Genomic DNA, 19,860 nt, shown 5'->3' with positions numbered 1-19,860 from the left:
AACCCTGAATTAAAGGTTGACCGAAAGCCTGCTATACTTGGCGTATTGTCGGTTTTGCACTACTTATTTAACAGCATTCTTTTGCCGGCCTTCGTTCGTATGCCCTCGCATAGAACTCGTTCTTACCAACCATTATATGTATGTATGGGATAGAACAGGCAGTATCCCCGGTTGCTTGGGAACGCATGTCAGTGCGCGTGCGATTGCCAGCGTGCTTTTCCCCATTCTCCCTTAAGTCTGGCAATGTTTTGGCTTGTTTCGGCACTACGTCTCCACGCGTATGTGGCAGAGAGATTACGAGAACCGGCAAAAAGACCGTAGCCATGGTATAATAAAGCAGGAGTACTGATAGCTAACATCAGCTAGGTCAGTTCAGCATGTCTTAACGCACTCTAGCTGACAGTCGTTAGTTGGCTCAATAGTTGTTATAGCTTCTATATGAAACAATCTCAACATGTGTATTTGGCTAACTGGGCAACTGTCGGTGGGTCGGTCGGACTGTGTGTGCACATATCTGATGAGGTGAGGGTAGCAGCGAGGGTTGAAACGAGTCGCCCCTCTCCCAGGCCTTCCGTCAATATGTCTGCGCCCTACAGCTCCCACCACGCGGTTATCCCAATTTGGCGCCAGTCGTCGTTACCGGCCCAGCAGTAGCGAACAGCGGCACCAGCGAGCGTAAGCATACGTAGTTCACAGGCAGACAAGGCGGGTTTTTTCTGACGCAACTTTGAGCCGCCAGCAGCAAGGTGATCGGGCTCAACCAAACTGCCCTCTTATATCGAGCACATTACCGGCACACCCTACCAGATGTATCAGCAGAGTATCGCGACCAGAGCACGCCACTGCGCGGTGGCTATTCTTATTAGAACAGCAGCAGCGACAGCATCCATATCCGTCTAAACTCATGAAGTGCTACGCTCCGTGACTCAGACACATTACAAATCGATAATCAGATAGGTGGACTTATAGGTATTCGAATAGTTGATAACTAGACGTGTCGTTTGGTTTATTATCATCGCTTACTGGTCGCTCACCCTATTTGCTAACGAATAGTGATACACAATTGCACATCAGCATAGCCGCGACCCGCCAATCTCACCGGAAGCCGGCGATAACCGGTGGCCGGAAAATATACAGTGGGCGACGAAAGGAAAAGAAAACTGGTGACCAGCGATCGACAGCAGACGTCTAGGTGGCGGGATCGCGTTCGACGAGTGACTTTTGTTGCAGCTGCCGGTGGATAATATTGTCATCGTCGCCGGTTATACGTCGTGTTTTGTGTGGTGTACAATAGCTGGCTGTGCTCTGATGCAGCTGCGCAACAACAAATAGGTCTGAGATAGGCAAATGTGTTTTCTTGGCCGACCCAATACATCAGAAGGCTACAGCAGACTCTGGCCTCTAAGGCCGGCAAAGTTTCGTTCCGCTCGCTAGTAGGTTACCCGTGTATTATAGCGGTAGCTGCAGTCGTAACTTCATTTTGACGCCAAATTTCTACAATACAAATAGCTTACAATCACAGTGTGGCCGTGGACACGTTATGGAGAGGAAGGCAACAACGCCAGACGGCTAAAGCGCATGGAAAACTCGTTCGGTGAACACGTTCTCTGTGCAGTGGTGGCGCACACGGGCGGCGTGGACGAGCAACAGATTGGCTTCATTCGCTGGTTGTACACCGGCATCAACAATAACAACGGCGATAATAATAACAGCACATCTGTTTGTGCCGATACGCACACACAGAACAGCAACAACAGTAGTCAACATCACCAGAAAATACGGTAAACGCTTTCTTTAAAATAGTGATTAGAGATGGAAGCCTTTTATTGGCCATTGATTCTGCTTCTGTATATCGATTTTTGATGTCAAGTCTCTAGAAAGGCCAGCATATTCTCCGTGGGCCTCTCACACTCTGCGCTCCCTAGCTGGAAACCTTTTGCTAGTTGTGACTGCGTGAACTTTTTGCCTTTGTTGTGGATCGGAACGACTCAGGCCACCTTAAAAGGGAAGGCTGTCAATAACCCGATAGACCATTCAATGTACCCAATGGCCTTAGAAAAAGAAGTGAACGAAGCGTTGATGTCACCGGGAACGCGAGCAGGGACTCGGAGCCCGTCTTCATCGGTGACAACCCCAACGGATTCGACACGTGGGGCCATCATTAAAGGATCCTCGGATGCCAGCTCGGAACAGTCTGCGGGCGCCATCGAGCTAAAGAAACAATTAGGATTGCTCAACGGTGTCAGTGTTATCATAGGTGTGATCGTGGGGTCGGGAATCTTTGTGTCACCAACTGGCGTATTGCGTTATGCCGGTTCAACAGGACTCGCACTGGTCGTGTGGACATCGTGTGGTCTGATTTCAATGATCGGAGCGATGTGTTATGCCGAACTTGGCACAGCAATTCCAAGATCAGGTGGCGATTATGCTTATATCTTCGAATCATTTGGTCCCTTACCGGCGTTCCTGTTCCTTTGGGTTTGCTTGCTTATCATTCAACCAACGTCAAATGCGATCGCGGGTATTACATTCACTAACTATATACTTGAACCCTTTTTCCCCGAATGTAACCCGCCTGCACATGCCGTACGACTGATTGCCGCCTTGATTATCTGTCTACTGACGTTTATCAATTGTTACAATGTAAAATGGGCAACCTTTCTGCAGGATTCGCTCATGTTCACAAAGGTGATTGCCCTGTTGCTTGTCATTGCAGCCGGCATGATACAGTTAATGAGCGGCTACACAGTCAATCTGGAAAATCTCTGGGAGAACACGACTACTGATCCAGGTCTCATCTGTTTATCGTTCTATAGTGGCCTATTCTCTTACGCCGGCTGGAATTATTTGAATTTCGTCACAGAAGAGCTCAAAAACCCTTTTCGCAATCTGCCATATGCCATCTACATATCACTCCCAACGGTAACTGTTATTTATCTTTTAGCTAACGTAAGCTACTTTGTCGTCCTGACCGCTGATGAGGTTCAGTCTGCAAATGCTGTGGCAGTTTCGTTTGCCAGTCGTGTGTTCGGCCAGTTCCACTGGGTGATGCCGATCTTTGTGGCGTTATCAACGTTCGGAGGACTCAATGGCGGTATCTTCGCGTCTTCTCGTCTATTTTTCGTTGGTGCCCGCCAAGGTCACTTGCCGAACATGCTGTCGATGATCAATGTCGATTATTACACCCCGGCACCTTCACTAGTTTTTTTATGCCTTTTATCGCTTCTCTATCTATCGAACACCGACGTGTTTACACTCATCAACTACACGGCATTCAGCGAGTCGTTGTTTGTAATGCTTTCCGTCGGCGGCCTTCTATGGCTCCGAATTAAACAGCCCAACCTTGAGAGGCCAATCAGGATACCGATTGTCCTGCCGATCTTCTTCTTTGTCGTCTCGTTCTTTTTGGTCGTGTTGCCATTTTTCTCTCAGCCGCATGAAACGCTCATCGGATTGGGAATCACCTTGTCTGGCATTCCCGTCTACTTTTTGACAATCTATTGGAAAGACAAACCCGATAGTTACAAGCGAATCATCGAAAGCCTTACAATAGTAGTTCAGAAGATTCTCAACAGTGTGCCACAGGACCCCAAGGAGGATTAGGTTTGCAATGACGACTATTTCAGTACGTAATTTTCTATTTCACCATAGAATAATAAAGTACCACCCGTATAAAATCACTGTTTTATCAGGATGGACATGAACAAGCTGTAAGAAGATAAGAGAGAAGATGCGAATGTTGTAGACTATCGACTTGCATATCACAGCCGTCTCACCGAAAAACCAGCAATTTCAAAATGATACACCCCTTGCTTATTACACTTATAATTAAGTCCTAGTTCTAGTATCACTCTGTCATTTCTATTACATACATCACAAGTTCATCTGGATTCGATGCTCGAGCCAAGGCGATCCTGACGAGCAAAGGCAAAGCGTTGTCGATACCGACAGACGATTTAATTGTGTTCTACAGGGTTAGGTATTAAGTTATCCAATTCGAATGTCGATAGATATATATATATATATATATCACTATAAGCGAAACGTTCCTGTCGCTGCGTCTAATGGAATGAAAGGCTACGGTCTGCCTTGGCAGGTCCTGTTCAGGGAGACATCAGAGTATTTACAATCAGGCTATTTTTACCAATCCGCAACGATATTAGGCTTATGTGGCCCAAAGGGAAGGTGCTGCGGGGTCTAGGAAGGCAATCAATGATGGTAGGAAGCTAGCTGTTCGGGCAAAATTTGAACACTCGTTGTATATAATATATGCATAAATAGACCTATTGGGAACGATGACCAAAGGCAAAGGGCTGGCGCGATATTCTCGTAATTTTATGTTTAGCCCCAACGTTTAGTTAAGAATAATTTAATGATAGAAAGGGAATAACAAGTGCATAGAAGCTCAGTAAAAAAAAAAGTGAGCGTTAACTTAACGAGAGGGTGATGACAAAGCGGTCGCAATAGACAGCAAATATAAGTGGAAAAAAAGTCGAAGGAAAGTGTTATAAGAAGAAATGCAATGAACTAGATATATTTTTATATGACGAATAAAGGTATGTAGTGAGTATGATGTCAATCATGATGGAAATAACCATGAGCTATCGTAATGAATAGGCAAAATAGTAAATATTATATTTTTTCATTTTTTATATTTCATTCTAAATAAAATGCAGAAAAACATGATAGCAACAAAGGTACACAATACATAAAATTATCTGTTTGCCAGCCTAACAGCGGATAAAACTCTAAATCCGTATTAATGAATGTTAACAGGGAAGTATTGAAGAACGGCGCCAAAAACAAAATATTCACCACTGCTAGTAATAAATATTTTAAACGATATATATATATATATATTTGCATGTATATACGTCAGTAAATATGATGATGGATAATAAAATATATTTATCAAATATTCTTACCGTTTCCCCATTTTGTTCGTGTTTTTCTATTATATATATATATATTTAAACCTTTCAATTTAGGTCTATAGTATGCTCGGGAAGTTACGCAGTTCTATGAGAAATTAGACAAATTTCAATGTTAACGACAGCAAATGTTTATCTTAGGTTTTTTGTTTTTCTAGAAATTTATATAGAAAAACATCATGCTTGAAGTGAAAAAAATAATAGCAAGAAAATGTTTTTCAAGACATACATATATTTACACTTGAAACATGTACGTCTACGACAGAACCTATTAGGTGGTCTTCCAGGCATCGGGTAGACTCCAATAGCGTTGCGTAAGCCGACGAATGGTCTATATGGTTAGAAAGGTATAGAAGAAATTTAACTCAAACGCCCACTAACAAGTGCGTTCCGCTCGGTCGTTTCGAGTAATACATATTCTACATGACGCATAGCTAAAACAGTCTTCACGTATGTTCTACGCTATAGAACGTTCCCCTTCAAGGACTTTAACAAATGCTTTTCCTTTCCAGTTGGCCGCGCACGTGTTCCGTTGTAGTGACTGGATCGGCACTGACCCAGTCGTCGGTGTAGCAATATTCGTAACCTTTGTCTATCTCTTCTCTCCAATTACTGCAACCTTACAGTAGCGCGACTCTATACAATCGTGACGAATCTTCCAAAGTATGAATGTCTCGAAGAGGCAATATGGCGCATCGGCCTCGTGTTCAATTGGCCGAACGGGTCGTCCACTGACCCCTCTCAAGCAGTGGGCCTATCTGTCTTTCGTTTTTCTAGCATTTGCTCAATGTAACTGGTTACGAATGTCCGAGAAACAACGCCGTGATAGCAGTCTCCTTTCAGACCTAGCGACTTGGTTGATAGACAATTAAGTGGATGACATGAGTAGTGGCGCAAGTTCGCACGCGAAACTTGACGCCGGTCTTGACGCCACGATGCTTCCAGCCTTCGGCGTTTAGTCGTTTGAGAGGCTTCCAGGCCTAAAACGCTTCCTAAGTACTACGACCAAGTGTAAGTCGTTTTCAAGTGGTATTTGGCAAATCTTCTCGAGCGACGACGTCTCTTCTTATGTTAGCTGCAGTCTTTCCACAGAGGGTCACCGCAATCACTCTACAGGACTCTAACTACAGCACATAGTCGTTGGAAAAGTAATTCGTGTTTGAGCGATCAACTTCGTAGCGTGCAGAATTGCCCCGACAGTAGTAGGTAACAGGCCTGCTTCGCCCAGCTCGCTAAACCTCCTTCGAGCCGAAGGACCAAGCTGGAGTCATTGAAGTCTACTCTGCTTGCTGTCTGCAATGACTGCCCTAAGCTTTTTTTACGTATGTATTATAGTTCAGTAATGGAAAGTACTTTAACAGAGCTTGTATTGAATTAAATGATCGGGCGAGCATATAAACGTCTACGAGTTAGCAGCGTTCCATTTGCTCGGAGCGTTCGTTCTTGCTGTCGTTCAGTCGTAGTGCTGATCGACAGAAGGGTTGCCTCCTGATCGACTGCTGTCGTGGACACGCGCTACTACTCCTATGGGAATCGCCGTTCTTGTCCTATATTGCCACAGCTGCGCCGCCACGAACTCCACTCAGACATCGTCATCCAGCTCGAAATCGAATGTATTAAATTGGTAACAGACGAAGTTCTCCCCTTTGAGTGATAGGAAGTGAGCTAGAAGACCAACGCGCATCGCTGGTTAAGTACGAAGCGTAGGATGCCGGCAATGAACGATTGTCTCTGGGCCCGAATAGCGCATGTAGGTATAAATTCACCTAATGTTAAGCTAGAAAGATCAGTTTCGTTTTTGATGGACGTGAGACGCAAGAGAGCATGCGAACAGTTCGACTGTATTTGTACAATGTTGAATTATACTTTTTTCGCTATTGAATGACAACAATGAACGTTGAAAAGAAATTATCGTAGTTATCATAGGGTACACTAGCATGATTCAAGCATTACTATTTGGCCCATCACTCAGTGCTCTCGTCTTAGTGAACCTATACGTTCTACTTTTCGCTCCCGAATGATATAACCGAACTCGTCGTTTATAAACAAAGTGTCGACTGTAACATGGAATGCTATGATTTGGGCTAATCAATTGATTTGTAACGTTTCCTAACGAGACGGTGCCTATGAACTCCTGTATTTTTTTTATGTTGCGTAAGTTGCGCCAATCATATTTCGTAGTTCTTGTTCAAACTGATGGAAGACATCAAACAGGGACAGCGCAAAAAGGAGCTATACATATCGCCATTACTGTTATTATTATTTCTACTTGATGGGGTTTGATGACGGAAGGAAACGTTTGTTTTCATTTGTAAAATTACGACTATGGCAGCTGTAGCACGAATTTAAATGTTTCTACTATTTGGTCGTAGGATCATTGTTTTCTGCTGACCTTTCAACGGTATCATTTTGCCTGGTGTGGCCATATTTAAATAAGCAGGTAAGGTTTACTGGCCCTCAGATCGATGGAAATGGGATAACTCCCGAGTAATTTAACGTTAGCTCGCCATTGGTAAGTTTATCAGCCAACTTGATCAAAAGCAAGGGTAGGATTTGAACTAGATTTTCGAAGTCGGTCTTCACGTGAAATTGTTTATTGAGCATTGTAACTTCTACCATAAGATCGAAATTTAAAATCTCTGAAGGGATATGACTTTCCTGACAGATCGTTCATATTTTTACCGTTAAGCATGTTTCATACTTATGTACATAACCGACGCCTAATGCATAACATTAAGCTTCATTCTAATAGGTGCCGCTTCTTATTACAATGACTAAACCTGTGCATATTCTATATCTGGAAATTTATTCGGTCACAAAATCCACAAGTCGGAACGATTTGACGATAATTTAATTAAATTAATATAACGTTGCAGTTAAATGGACACACTTATATTTCCCACACTTACTTATATTTCCGTCTCTATAGTAAAAAAAAAACAAAGTAAATTAAAAAATTATCACATTTCTAAAAATTGCTATTGTGAAACGTATGGTAACGATCTAGTGTTGGAATATAGTATCGCGTGTAGTGAAGTCACTGGCTTACCCTCATAGAAACTGAAAAGAAAGAAAGCCTTCGAGAAGAAGCTGAGGTTCTTCAATAAGAGGATAAATAGTTTGGAGTCTACTTTTCGATAAACTATTTCTAGATCGTACTCGAGAAGTGATTCTGAAGCCAGCGAAAAATGACTACGCACTAGGCACGTTCTTGAGATGTAGAATACATTCGGCTTTTGTAGCGCCTTCCGGCGTCCCGGGTACACACATCTTTGAGGCTAGCAGATTGTACCTGTTTTCTCAGGTCAAAACTGGGTAATTCAACGCAGTTTGATGGCCCATGAGAGGGAAATCTACCGCACCTAATTCAAGGCACTTACAAGTGCTAAAATACATCTCATAATACGCATAGCCGTTCAGCGATTTTGTTTAAGATCTGCTTGATGTTGCGGAGGTCCCCTTATAGAATCATTTGAAAAAACTAGCTATGGGAGAAGGGATAATGCATTCGTATGAATATTTTTTGAAATGCAAAAGGGTCAATACGGCCGCGGCCTGAAGAATTAACCAATGAAGATTCGAACTGGTACAAATAGAAGCATTTAAACAAACAAAATAGAAATGTACTCGCATTTAAGGTAAGGTGCGGCTATGTAAAGTAAATCTAATCCTAAACCGGACAGTGGAATATGTTTGGACATGTGGTGCTCGTGCCCAGATGACTGATTGAAAAGGGTTTGGCAGATACCAGGGTATATATTCCCTATGTAGCTTAAGCTGAATTTGATTTAAAAAAACAAAAAGAAGAGTCACTGCGCAATATAAGATCGTTTGGTAAAACCAGTGTCCTATTGATGTTTTATTGTGTTTATTATTTATTGCTTTCTTGAATCGTAACTATGTTATTTATCCGTCGAGGCGCTAGTCAAGGGGTTCGTTTCGCTGTCTAGCAGGTTAACGGTAACATAAGGAATCGGAGTTAATTAAAAAACACCCTTTAAGTGCATGCAAATATGGGAGATCAGATGCACTTATATTAATAAAATATCGTTCGACGATGAATTATAAACAGAATAGCACTTTCAGCAATGGAATACGTTATGCACATTGATCGGATCTTCCGATTTAGATCCGCGTTTTTGTAAGAGAGAACAGTGAGACTGGCCCTGTACTAGAACCTTAAACAGTTCTGTCCTGTTCGAAGGAAAATTTTTAGCATGGCACACAAACTGGAGCGTTAAAAGAAACTATGTAATGGAAAAAAGTAACCAAATAGAACTAGCTTTACTTAAAAACAAAGTATTAATGGAAATTGGCTTTTTTTTTTTTTGCATACGCCGGCACAGACGTTCCTCATGGACATGTTTATACTGTGCAATGATGTAAGCTTGCTGGGAACTTCCTTAAAAAACTGTACACAAAAAATCCGACATAATCTGTTTTTTTGACTGATCCTAAAACTATCCAACTGGTGAAAAAAGGGTATCGTCCTCTCGAAAGTTGAGCACCGTCATTTCGTGACTACTGCCCGCTTAAACCTCGCTTTACAGCCGCTGTGCCGCTGGCTCAGATATTATTTTCGATGAAAGCTACGTTGGCCTTGTCGAATCCGTGACTGTTCCATGACTCACTTTTGCTCTGATTTCCCCGAAGTAGAATGCTACGCCTCGATCGGTAAATATCCTGAAGAGCAGTCAACTGACCTTTATGGGTGGTTGTAAAACACTAAGAATTGAGCCGAACGAAGCATCGGACGTAATCCGGATGCGATATGGGGTAACCGAGAGCGTCTTTTGCAAGTATCAATCGGTCAGCTTTCTAATTTTTCCTGAGTACACTTATTAGCGGCAATCAGTTAGAACTCACTACATTACCCGCTGCTGTTGATGTCGTGAGACCGGTTTGGGGACGAAGTGTCCCTAATCGCTGATGACATACACGTTAACAGGTGCTCGGTCAGCTAAGAGACCTAGGGAAAACCTTTCCATCGTGTCGAGTCATTGAGGTAAGTTTTCCCGGACTAAACGGATTTTCCGATACAGATGTGGGCCGTTGCACTAAAGTTAGAAAAAAAAAAAGCCACAGATCTGCTTGCTATTTTTGATTCACTACGTTAACAATTGCTTACTTCGCTTGTATAAACTTTTTGAACATTTCTTCCCTAGTCTAATTCGTACCCTATATTCCAGTCATAGTATAGCTGCCACTAAGTAAGTGTGAGGCTCTTCTCCAAGAACAAACTAAATAATAAAGCAAATAAGATACTAAGCTATTTATTGGTATATATACATTTTGCAATGAGCGATAATTACGGGTTTGTTTTGAACCTGCTCAGCTTGTCACGTTAGCAGTTGGACGGTCCTTAATGACGTCGGTTTCGGGCACGTGCAGTGCGTTGGACGTTTTTATTGTCACATTTAGCTTTTACCGCATCATCTTGTAGGCAACGCGTGCACGGTAACGCCTAATTATATGAAAGAGGCGGTCACCAAAAAAAGACGATCGTGTGGCTAGAGTTGCGCGGAAAACGAGTAGAAAAAAGGTTAGAAAGATGAGCCTACTTTGTGTTCTATTTTATGTTTTTCCTCTCGTCAACGATGTTATAGGATTCTGTCGAATTTCCTTCCGAATCCTGTGAAAAATTTTTATCTACGAACAATTCCGCTTTGGTGATGTCGAAATACTGTGAGGCCATTAGATGCATTTGGGCTTAGTGCGGCGTGACGGATAGTCGGCTTCATAACATTGTATCGAAAGCGGATGTTAAAAATTATTTTTCTATTTATCATTTCGAACAATGGTAACCTACGATTTATCTAGCATTCAGGTAATCATTTAATTAACCACAAATCTAGGCTCATTACAAACTGTCTTCTGAAAAAGGCAGTTGAATATATCGAAAGCATTTGCCAAAACACAGGAATAACATGCCGAAGTATAAGATGGACGCAGAACAAAAATTGAAAACTACTCCAAGACCTCAATGCTTCCGTCTATCTGTGTGCCGTAGTGCTCATTGAACTAGCCATTGTCATCTAATGCATACAGTGCAACGGTGAGTGCCACTAAGAGCATTTTCACAGTGCACTTGTGTATATCACCTTGATAGCATGGACAGCCAGAAGCCAGCAGTCAAGATGGAGGTCAACGCTGAGGTTGAAGTTCTAATGACGAGTACGCCAAAGCCACCGGAAGCGGCTGGTGCCAGCCAGTCTGGTAACAATGATACTCAAGTATCGGTCAATCTTGGTAACCAGCCTGGCGTCTCTATTGTACCAAAAAATACGGATTTCGGATTCGTCGCTGACAGTGTTGCTATGGATGAAAGCACTGAAAATTCCGAGATTGTGAAGGACCGTGCCGAGTTTAAAAACCAATTTACTTCGTTGAACAACAGGTACGAAGGAAGCTAACGATTTTTCTTTATGGCGCCTTTAACGAATTTCATCGTTCTATGAATTGGTAATACTTCATTTCTAAAAAAAAAGCTGAATGAATTATCGGCTGTTTAAAATTAAGCTACGAAGTGCTGATATAGGAATCCTATAAGATGTTGTTCCTTTGATACGCTTCGAGGTAATAGTCAATTGGACTTGTGGTAATAAAGGTTCGTCAAAGGCAAAGCGGAAAGCGTTACTTACTAGACCAGTGTTAGCATATACCTGAATGAAGCTGTTAAAAAAGAAGCTGTTTCAGGGCTTGCGTATCTTTTTAGTCAATTTCTAGCATTCGTCTTACGGTTTCATGATGCCCTCAATTTTATTCAATATGGCAACCATTCTCATGGTGATGTCGCGAGCGTAGACCGCGTACGTGGTTATTTTGCGGATAAAATATGTATGAATTCGTCCGGACCTTCAGGTTTGTGGCTTACGTACACAAGGTCAAAACGATTGATAAAAAACTGGAAGAGTCGGAAAAGGTTCGGAAAGATATTGAAGAGCAAATGTCACAACTTCGAACTGAGACAACCCAGCAGGTAGGTAACGTCTTGTTTTTTTTTTTACTTTACGTTCAGCACTTAGGGTGTTTGGCATTGCCTTACACGGTTGGCTCTTATCACGAAACGATGCGTGTCTACGTTCGGTCCCGAACCTAAAGCGTCATCATTTCTAACCTTAGCAAGCGAACAGGTTAATCACTACGGTATCGCGAAAGCCAGGTTGGTAACACCTTGGACACTCGAAACCGCTTTCAAAAAGGCTTCTCAGAATTTTTAGTATCGTTTTGCCTCTTGAGTTTATTTTATTTTAACTACTATTCGGTGAATCTACTATGTCACTAATTTGGACAGCTCTTATGCAATAGCAACAACGGCAACCAATGTGGACATTGGAAAAATCCCGCATTATGAAAGACACGACATCAATTGCAGGTGAGACACTATTCGCGTAGTGAATTCTATACAAAGATAAGTACCTAGATCATCGAAAACCGTTATATTACTTCAGTTTATTACGTTATTTGTAGTTAGTTATGCTAACATTGCACACTGGTTTTGTTTTTATTGTTAAAAATATCCAATTTCTAAGGTGAACATGTTACGGAATGAAATTGAATGGCATGTTAAACAAGCCGTACAGGCTGATGAAACTATTACACAGCTACAGAAGACCATAGAGGAGTCCAAACTTGAAAACAGGGCTCTTCGAACCGATCTTGAACAAAAACGTCAACGAGAAACCAGTCTTGAAAGAACGCTCGTTTCTGAAAGAAACACTATCAGAGCCCTCCGTGAGGAAAATAATAAACTTCGTGAACAGCGTAAGAAAGATGAAAAAGACCGGGTTGACCTTTGCAGCCAAGTCACTCGGCTGAAGGTCGACGTTGCCACCCTTCATGAGCGCGTGAAAATCACCAATTTCGAAAGAACGATGCTAGAGTCGAAGATTGTTGAGGTGGACAAAAAACTACAGTTTTCTGCTGAGGACGTTGACAAAAAGGTTGCTACTGAACGAAACCGACTTGAAAAGCTTGGTTTTGAGAAGCTTGAGGAGTATCGCAGCAAGCATCAAGCAGATATGGAACGTCTCAAAAAAGAGCACAACAAGAAGATGCAGGACACCCTTCTTACCTATGTCAGTGCGGAAGAGCATGCTCGGCTCGAGACCCGTCACCAGCAGGCACTCAAACGGGCACAGGATGTTGAGACTATCCTTGCTGAGCGCCAGGAGCTAATAAAAAGGCTTCGGGCTGAAATCGAAGATGTCAAGGCAATAAAGAATAAAGAATGCGCAGCCGAGCGACGCCGACGTGATAGGCTAAATAAACGCTTGATCGTCCAGAAACAAAGCTACGACGATATTCGACAAGAGCTGGAAACTTATCGGCAGCTCATCGACAGTTTAGATCTTGACACTGAGACGTTGGCCAATACACCACTTGGGGCTAAACGACCCAGAATATCGATAGACGCACCCTCTCGGTTGAACGAGACTTATTCGAAATCGAAGGTTAGTGAATCACCGTCTGCGTCACTACGAGCTCGACAGATGCTTGTTCGACGGGCGTTAACTCCAAAAAAAGCTCCTCGAAGACGGACGTCCGCAGCTGGGCCCTCAAACGTATGTAGTAGCCAACTCACGAACGGGCAACCTTTCAGTGCACAACGTGTGCAATCCATAGTTGCATAGCTGTTTAATATAAATGACGATAATGATGATCTATTTATTGTGCGGTCTTTGCAGTGGGTTCAGGTCTTATGTCTTTTGTGATTCAATAAGATCGATAAAATTGCATTCTCAAATCCCATGCTCTATATAGTAGTTGCTACTATAAATGGCATTAGCCTGCATATATCAGAGTAAGCCGCTTTCTGCGTTTTGTAGATGTTTGTGTGTGCTACATCAAACGCCGCGTAAGATTTTAGCCGGATCTCTTAAGGTTGACTATACCTGAAAATTGCACTATCTATTCTTGCAGGAAAATGATAATGAAGATATAAAACCCGACTGTAAGGTTATGTAAACCCTAAACTGACAGCCAGGTAAGCTAAAAGCGAGCGCCGGCAGTAACTGATTCTGTACATAATCTGTTTATAACATATTCTGACGTACGAATCCACGTTATAATTGTAAATACAACAAGATCATGAAGTGACGTAGACTTCTGCTGTTTCTGTGGAAGCGTGTACGAAGGCAAAACAAAAGTATGTGATGCCAGGAGCGATTCCTTACATCAATATGACCAAACATATTGTATATATTTTTCATTTGTATGTTTATTCAATAAACTGAGTGTGTTTCAACTACAAACAAACAATCATTTTCAAGATCTATATTTAATTATTGATTGATCTGCCAATTATAAGTTATAATTATATAACAATAAGTTCAAAGATTAGTGTTAATGAATGACATTCTTTTTTTTCTCTCGATAAAAACGTTTTTAATTGATATTTTAATTCACCGTTCAATAGAGAAACTATTATCTTCAAATGTGGTAAAGCGTGGACACTACATCCAGGTAGATATCTTATTTTTAAGTTACTCATCTTATCGACAAATATTTAACACTAATAGGTTCATTAAAAGCTGTACCTGAATTTAAACCCCATTCGTAGTGTTCGTAGATACTAATTTTTAAAAAATCTCATCATTACAGTAAAGATTATAATTTAATATTTGTATTACCTTGTGTAAATAGATAATAAACTTCTGACTAAGTAGCGATCGTATTTATCTCGGGATATCTTCGTAGCAGAAGACTCACCGTTGTAAGAGTAATGTACATTAAAATATTTACCCATTTAAATAATTATTTCGGATAATTAGCTACATAATTTGTGCTGAGGTTAAACATAGGGCGCTTCAGGTTCCTTCGAGATTTCATAAACTATCACAGGCCTTTTCATATGCTTTGATAATTTTTCAAAGATTCTCTTAAAATCTTTCAAGCATATATATTTAGCATGTGCTCAGCAGTGATAAATAGTTAAGATGTGGTCTTTTTTATTGACTTTTATTATTTTATTCAATGTTTCGAAACACACTGATCTCACATCCAATAATAGAATATTTGAAACAGCATTTGTTTTTTGAGAAAAAAAAAATACTATTACTACTATATACGACGAATCAGTCAGCTGAATGGCTATATGAATTAACAATATTGTCGCCTTTTAGGCTTAGAGGAGCCAGGAGTGAATGCGGAGCAATGACTTCTGATGCAGCTTGCGGCTGATTAGGCCTGTCTTTTTTTGCAAAAATAGTTAATGACGAGCTCCAGCGTGATACTTACATTTGCACCGTTACGTATCGGCGACGCTTATCCGGCCTATTTACGTCATTCCCGCTTGCAAAAAACTAAATTATTGCAAACTGACATTTCGATTTGCCTTTCCATGTTTCATGAATCCAGACTCCTACTAGCAAGCTCTGCGCATTTATCATTCCTCTCCGAACGACGACAACGAATGTAATGCTGTTTTCGTTACCCGGTACCTTTAAGGAAATAGAAGTCAGGCTTCTCAGGCATGAGACCGCTTGAACTAGGTAGCGCATGAACCGGCTCTAACCAGTGTGATGAGGTTAGTAAGAGTAGCCGATCTCTTGGTTCATCGGACGCTGGAAACATGTTACGCTGGACTAGAGCTTGACCTCCGGCCCATGCAGCAGTGTTTGCCTAGCGTAAACGAACCGCGCAAACATTTTCTGTTCTTTCTGTAGCAACAGGAAGACGCGGCCTATTTGTACAGCATTTCTTTTTAAACCTTTTCACGTCTCTTTTACAACGACGCTAAAATAGAAGTAAGCGCAAGCCAATCCCCGCAACTATCGGCGGGTGCGCTTCACGACCTGGACCCGATGGCGTTTTCTGTTTCTTCAAACTTCTCAATTCGTCCCTTGAGCTTCTTCTTACCGTACGAGACTCTTCTTCGGGAGCAATTCCCAAATAGCCAACCGCTAGAGCAGCTCTTACAGCCGTACGCTTTTCGATTCCAGAGCCGTAGGTGCGTATTCGTCAACTGACAAGGTAACATCAGTAACAGGAAGAGCTTGTTCTTTGTCTTGCTATGATGCTATATAAGGTTCCGCATTTTACTTATATTGCTTATCATATTTACTCAATGATCGCGTGATGACCGAACCGCCCTCATCATCTCATGAAACGCTGTCAGACTCATATAAACGTCTAAATGATAGTCTGGCTTCTTCAATGCACGTTCACATTGGCAGAGTTGGACCCTCAAACTTTTTATGTTTATGTGCAACAAATAAGGTACCTAAATTAACATCGAAAAGGTTAAAGCCTGATCTGCAAGGTGGCTGACGTTGACGTGTTCTTTTCAAAGACGATATATTTGTCGTTCAAGAGTAATCTTTTGTTATAGTACGTTTTTTCAGCTAGAAATAAGTCATTTTTAGTTTCCTAGACAGATCGTTCCTTCACGGTATGATCGGTTGTATCGCTGTGTTTCAGGCCGTAATTTTTTTCCAAGACGATGAATTCAAGAGGCTGCATCAATTTCCTATTGACGAGGAAATGTTCCCTTATCATTAGTGTTTTATCTAAATCATGATGAGGTCTGCAAGCAGCTAGAAAAATAATTAAGGAATATTTAACAGAGATAACAGACATTAGACAATTTTCTCGAAACGGGTGGCAGTTCATGCAGCAGGCCTAAAAAGAGCATGCTTCTTCTTGAGCTTTGATATTTTCGTAAATGCAGTTAGACAGAAATGTCGGATGAATTTTGTAGTATAATCTAGTTTGAAACGTTTACGGCAAAAAAAAGAAATGTAACGCGGATGACGTCATAGGCACATAATCTTTTTAAAGCAACATAATCTTTTCTGTTTAGCTATTAAGCGGCGATTAAAGGCGAAGCATATAATATAATATAACACCGATTCTCCTAATCGATACGCTATGCTCGTTTTGTGGGCACAGCCATATTAGAATCGAGCATCAGTAACCTACCTAGCCTGATTGTCTAGACGCTATATTGATATCATTTTAGTCCAACTTAATCCCGTGCAGTAACCGTTATAAGACAGCTACATATTGCTGAATCAAAGCTGAAATGGATGATTTTTAAAGGTTGCTTTAGTTGCCCTGTAATTCGTAGCCAAAACTATGTGATAATATGCTCGGTAGTAGCAATATCTCTAGATTCAACCCAATCTCTAGATCAGGAACTAATTTCATCTAGATCTGAATGTTTCGAAATACAGCTTTGATGGATTATTTTCGAAATTAGGCCATCGGCTGTAACCGACTGATCAAGTTAGTATGCGACCTCACTTCAATATTGACGAGTAATGTTTGATGTTACGTTGTTGAGTGGAGATTTACCAAGATTGAATGATTGTCGAGGCGGTTTATGAAGTGGAGTATGGCAGTACATCCGAATGTGTTGTACACAAAAGAACATAGCTCGCATTTCCATATTAGTTTTAGTACCTTCTTGTATTTAGTAGCTTCTTGTACATGAAAGATTAAAAAAGATACCCAGATATCAAATCCATTCATATCTAATTACGCTTTAGAGTGCATATTCGTGTTGGCAAAGTAAATTTTTCGATGAGATAATTCTTTTCTGTCGATCAGATGACCATTATTAGTTATTTTGTACTTCGGAATATAGTTATATATACTTTCATATTATTCAACAAGTTCTCTCTAGAGCAGTCCGAATTCGCGTGGCGCTAATACGTGACAGGCGATACTTAAGGGAAAAGGTTTTTTTTGCAACGAATGAATTGAAGAGGGGTGACAAGTAAGTCAATATAGCAATACAAAAAAATTACCCTTATGGATCCTTCTTTACGTATTGAAAGGTCAAGTAGCACCGCTCTGACTATACGAATCTACGGAACAACGTGGGTCAGCTTGGCGTCAGTCTCTGTTGGATGAATATTGCACAGCCAGCACCAGAGTCAAATGAGAATAAGACAAAAAAGGTCTCGTTTTGCGTCTCTAGCAACGTCAAAATACATCTCTAATGTCGTTATAGCATGTATGTACTCTTTGTTTTTGTCATGATGCGATATGTTGATGCTCTGACTGAGCAAATTCAATGGATAGAATGCTGTCTCACAACTGAAGAAGGTGCACAAAACTCATCAAAGGTCCGGCTCGTTGTATGTAGCTCGCTGAAGACATCATGCCTCTCTCTTATTAGAAGCTAGAATGACAGCTGGTAAAAACGGCATGGAATGACGAATTGATGAAGCACTTAGTTTAGAAATAATAAGGTAGACAGAAGTGTTATTCTTCCTGAAACATTAAGTTCGCTAGTGAAAAGTACAGGGCATTTTTTTTGATGGACTTCACGAGGTACTATGCTTCAATAAGCTCGGGTGTAGTCCCACGATAATTCGTCTACTGTTAGCATACTTTGTGGCTTTTTAGAAGCCAGGAACCACTCAACTCGTGTAAAAATGACAAAAAATGGTAGTGATACTCGATTCAAGTGCATTTAAAAATTTTATTCAATTTCTAGTTCAAAGCACGAACTAGAAAAGTGCTTTAATGAAAGAGCAGTAAATTCCAATATGAACATCATTCATTAATCTTACTTAATCCATAGTTAGTTTAAGCATAGAGGTCTTAACTTCTTATTTGGTAACCTAAATATTCGGCATCATGGACGTCGTCTGCCCAATTTCCCTACAACAAAGTCGATACGGATAGGACTCACTTGTTATCTTAACTCCACTTCGATATGGAGCTTCACTCACAACGATATGAAACATCGTAAGTTACTTACGAAAAATACTTCGTTAAAAATAATATAAATAAATTAATAACATGCACATATCGCCGGCGCAATAACGCAAAGGATTGCGTCTCTAATTGTACCATTAGAAACAGATTCTACATCGTATAAAATGCGTTAAAACAAGACCTCGCGTCTTAGCTAGCACTGATCTTGCGAAGACCTCTCACCGTTCTAGCCATTACCATCGACAGCTCGAAGACAGTGAACGCTAACCTAAGTAACATTTAGTTAATTCGAAATTCGACCTGGTCCTTGCTGCAAAAATTGTACAAAATAAAAAAGAGGAATACCCTCAAATATAGATATCAACTTTTAGGTCGTTCATTTGCATCCGGTCCTGGTGGCTTCACATGCTACCCTACAATATATGCTAACATTCTATATGTTTTAATTAGTTCTAAACTATTATTGAAACTTTTCTATATGTAGACTAAGTAAACTTTATTTTCTTCTATTGTGCATTAACTTTATCCGCTTAATTTACCGTTCTGGCGGCAGGTCCTTTGGAAGAATGCACGATCAACTATAGAACAATCGAATTCAGCCATCCACAAGACGAAACCTTTCATCTACCAGCAACAGTAGATACAACGCTAAGAGCAATAGGCTGTATTGCAATATATTATATATATTTAGCTATAGCCTTAATTGGTCATGTGTGATGCACGCAAGTTACGTATACCAAAGTACATGTATTTGCGGTGACAGGTGGACGTGAAAACTGCGGCAGCAGCTGAAGAGTCCGTGACAACATAAATGGAGTTAAATTTTTTCTAGTAAAATTTGGACAATTTTCAAATATTTTTCTTTGATTCTAGCTAAAATAAGGGTTTTTTACTTTAAAAAGTACTAAATATATGTGATGTAAAACTGACGGAGCAGGTCATCGATAGAAACGAAGCTGTGAATAAAAATGGACAATGAATTAACGCTACTAGAGAGTCGTACGTTGTATAAGCGCTACGTTATAATAAGCAATGGTACAGTATAACCAGTATGGCTGTAGAGGTAGCCTGGTTTGAACCATGTACCGATAGCACTATTTTAAACGGTGAAGTTTTTGTGCGAGCTGGTCGAAATTCGGATGTTTTGTCGGATGTAGGTGTCATCAACTTGTGCTTGACAGAGTAGCACAAATATAATTTTATAAAATGAATAGTATTCGTTTATGGCTAAGTAATAGGTGACGAAAGCTAGACGTAA

At 40.9% G+C, this 19,860-nt stretch overlaps 2 protein-coding genes and 1 long non-coding RNA gene across 6 annotated transcripts; 2 read left to right on the top strand and 1 right to left on the bottom strand.

Annotated features, from left to right (window-relative positions):
- The first annotated feature begins 606 nt into the window (after positions 1 to 606).
- LOC111259645 (Y+L amino acid transporter 2) lies at positions 607 to 4,936 on the top strand. Its single transcript, XM_022831818.2, has one exon. The coding sequence runs from the start codon at positions 2,038 to 2,040 to the stop codon at positions 3,601 to 3,603; it is 1,566 nt and encodes a 521-aa protein (XP_022687553.1). The 5' UTR covers positions 607 to 2,037; the 3' UTR covers positions 3,604 to 4,936.
- A 2,782-nt stretch (positions 4,937 to 7,718) lies between these two features.
- LOC111259788 (uncharacterized) lies at positions 7,719 to 10,287 on the bottom strand. Of its 2 annotated transcripts, none has more exons than XR_002679854.2 (2): positions 10,221 to 10,287; positions 7,719 to 9,988 (listed from the first exon to the last, which is right to left on the bottom strand). It is a non-coding gene; the product is annotated as an uncharacterized LOC111259788 (long non-coding RNA). The 2 variants fall into 2 exon arrangements; XR_002679852.2 differs by having other exon boundaries at positions 10,109 to 10,266.
- Positions 10,288 to 10,384: 97 nt separating this feature from the next.
- LOC111259775 (uncharacterized) lies at positions 10,385 to 14,195 on the top strand. 3 transcript variants are annotated; one of them, XM_022832008.2, is made up of 5 exons: positions 10,385 to 10,473; positions 11,041 to 11,328; positions 11,793 to 11,910; positions 12,464 to 13,495; positions 13,854 to 14,195. In XM_022832008.2, exons 2-5 carry the CDS (start codon positions 11,042 to 11,044, stop codon positions 13,896 to 13,898), a joined length of 1,482 nt encoding a protein of 493 aa, XP_022687743.1. In that variant the 5' UTR covers positions 10,385 to 10,473; position 11,041; the 3' UTR covers positions 13,899 to 14,195. The 3 variants fall into 3 exon arrangements, with proteins under 3 accessions (XP_022687743.1, XP_022687725.1, XP_022687734.1); XM_022831990.2 differs by having other exon boundaries at positions 10,402 to 10,473; positions 10,852 to 11,328; XM_022831999.2 differs by having other exon boundaries at positions 10,458 to 10,473; positions 10,942 to 11,328.
- The last annotated feature ends 5,665 nt before the right edge of the window (positions 14,196 to 19,860 follow it).

Source organism: Varroa jacobsoni, unplaced genomic scaffold (assembly GCF_002532875.2).
Source record: "Varroa jacobsoni isolate VJ856 unplaced genomic scaffold, vjacob_1.0 scaffold_36, whole genome shotgun sequence".
In the NCBI taxonomy this organism is placed as follows: domain Eukaryota; kingdom Metazoa; phylum Arthropoda; class Arachnida; order Mesostigmata; family Varroidae; genus Varroa; species Varroa jacobsoni.
Note: the sequence above shows the minus strand (reverse complement) of the source record. Positions and strands in the feature narration are given on the sequence as shown.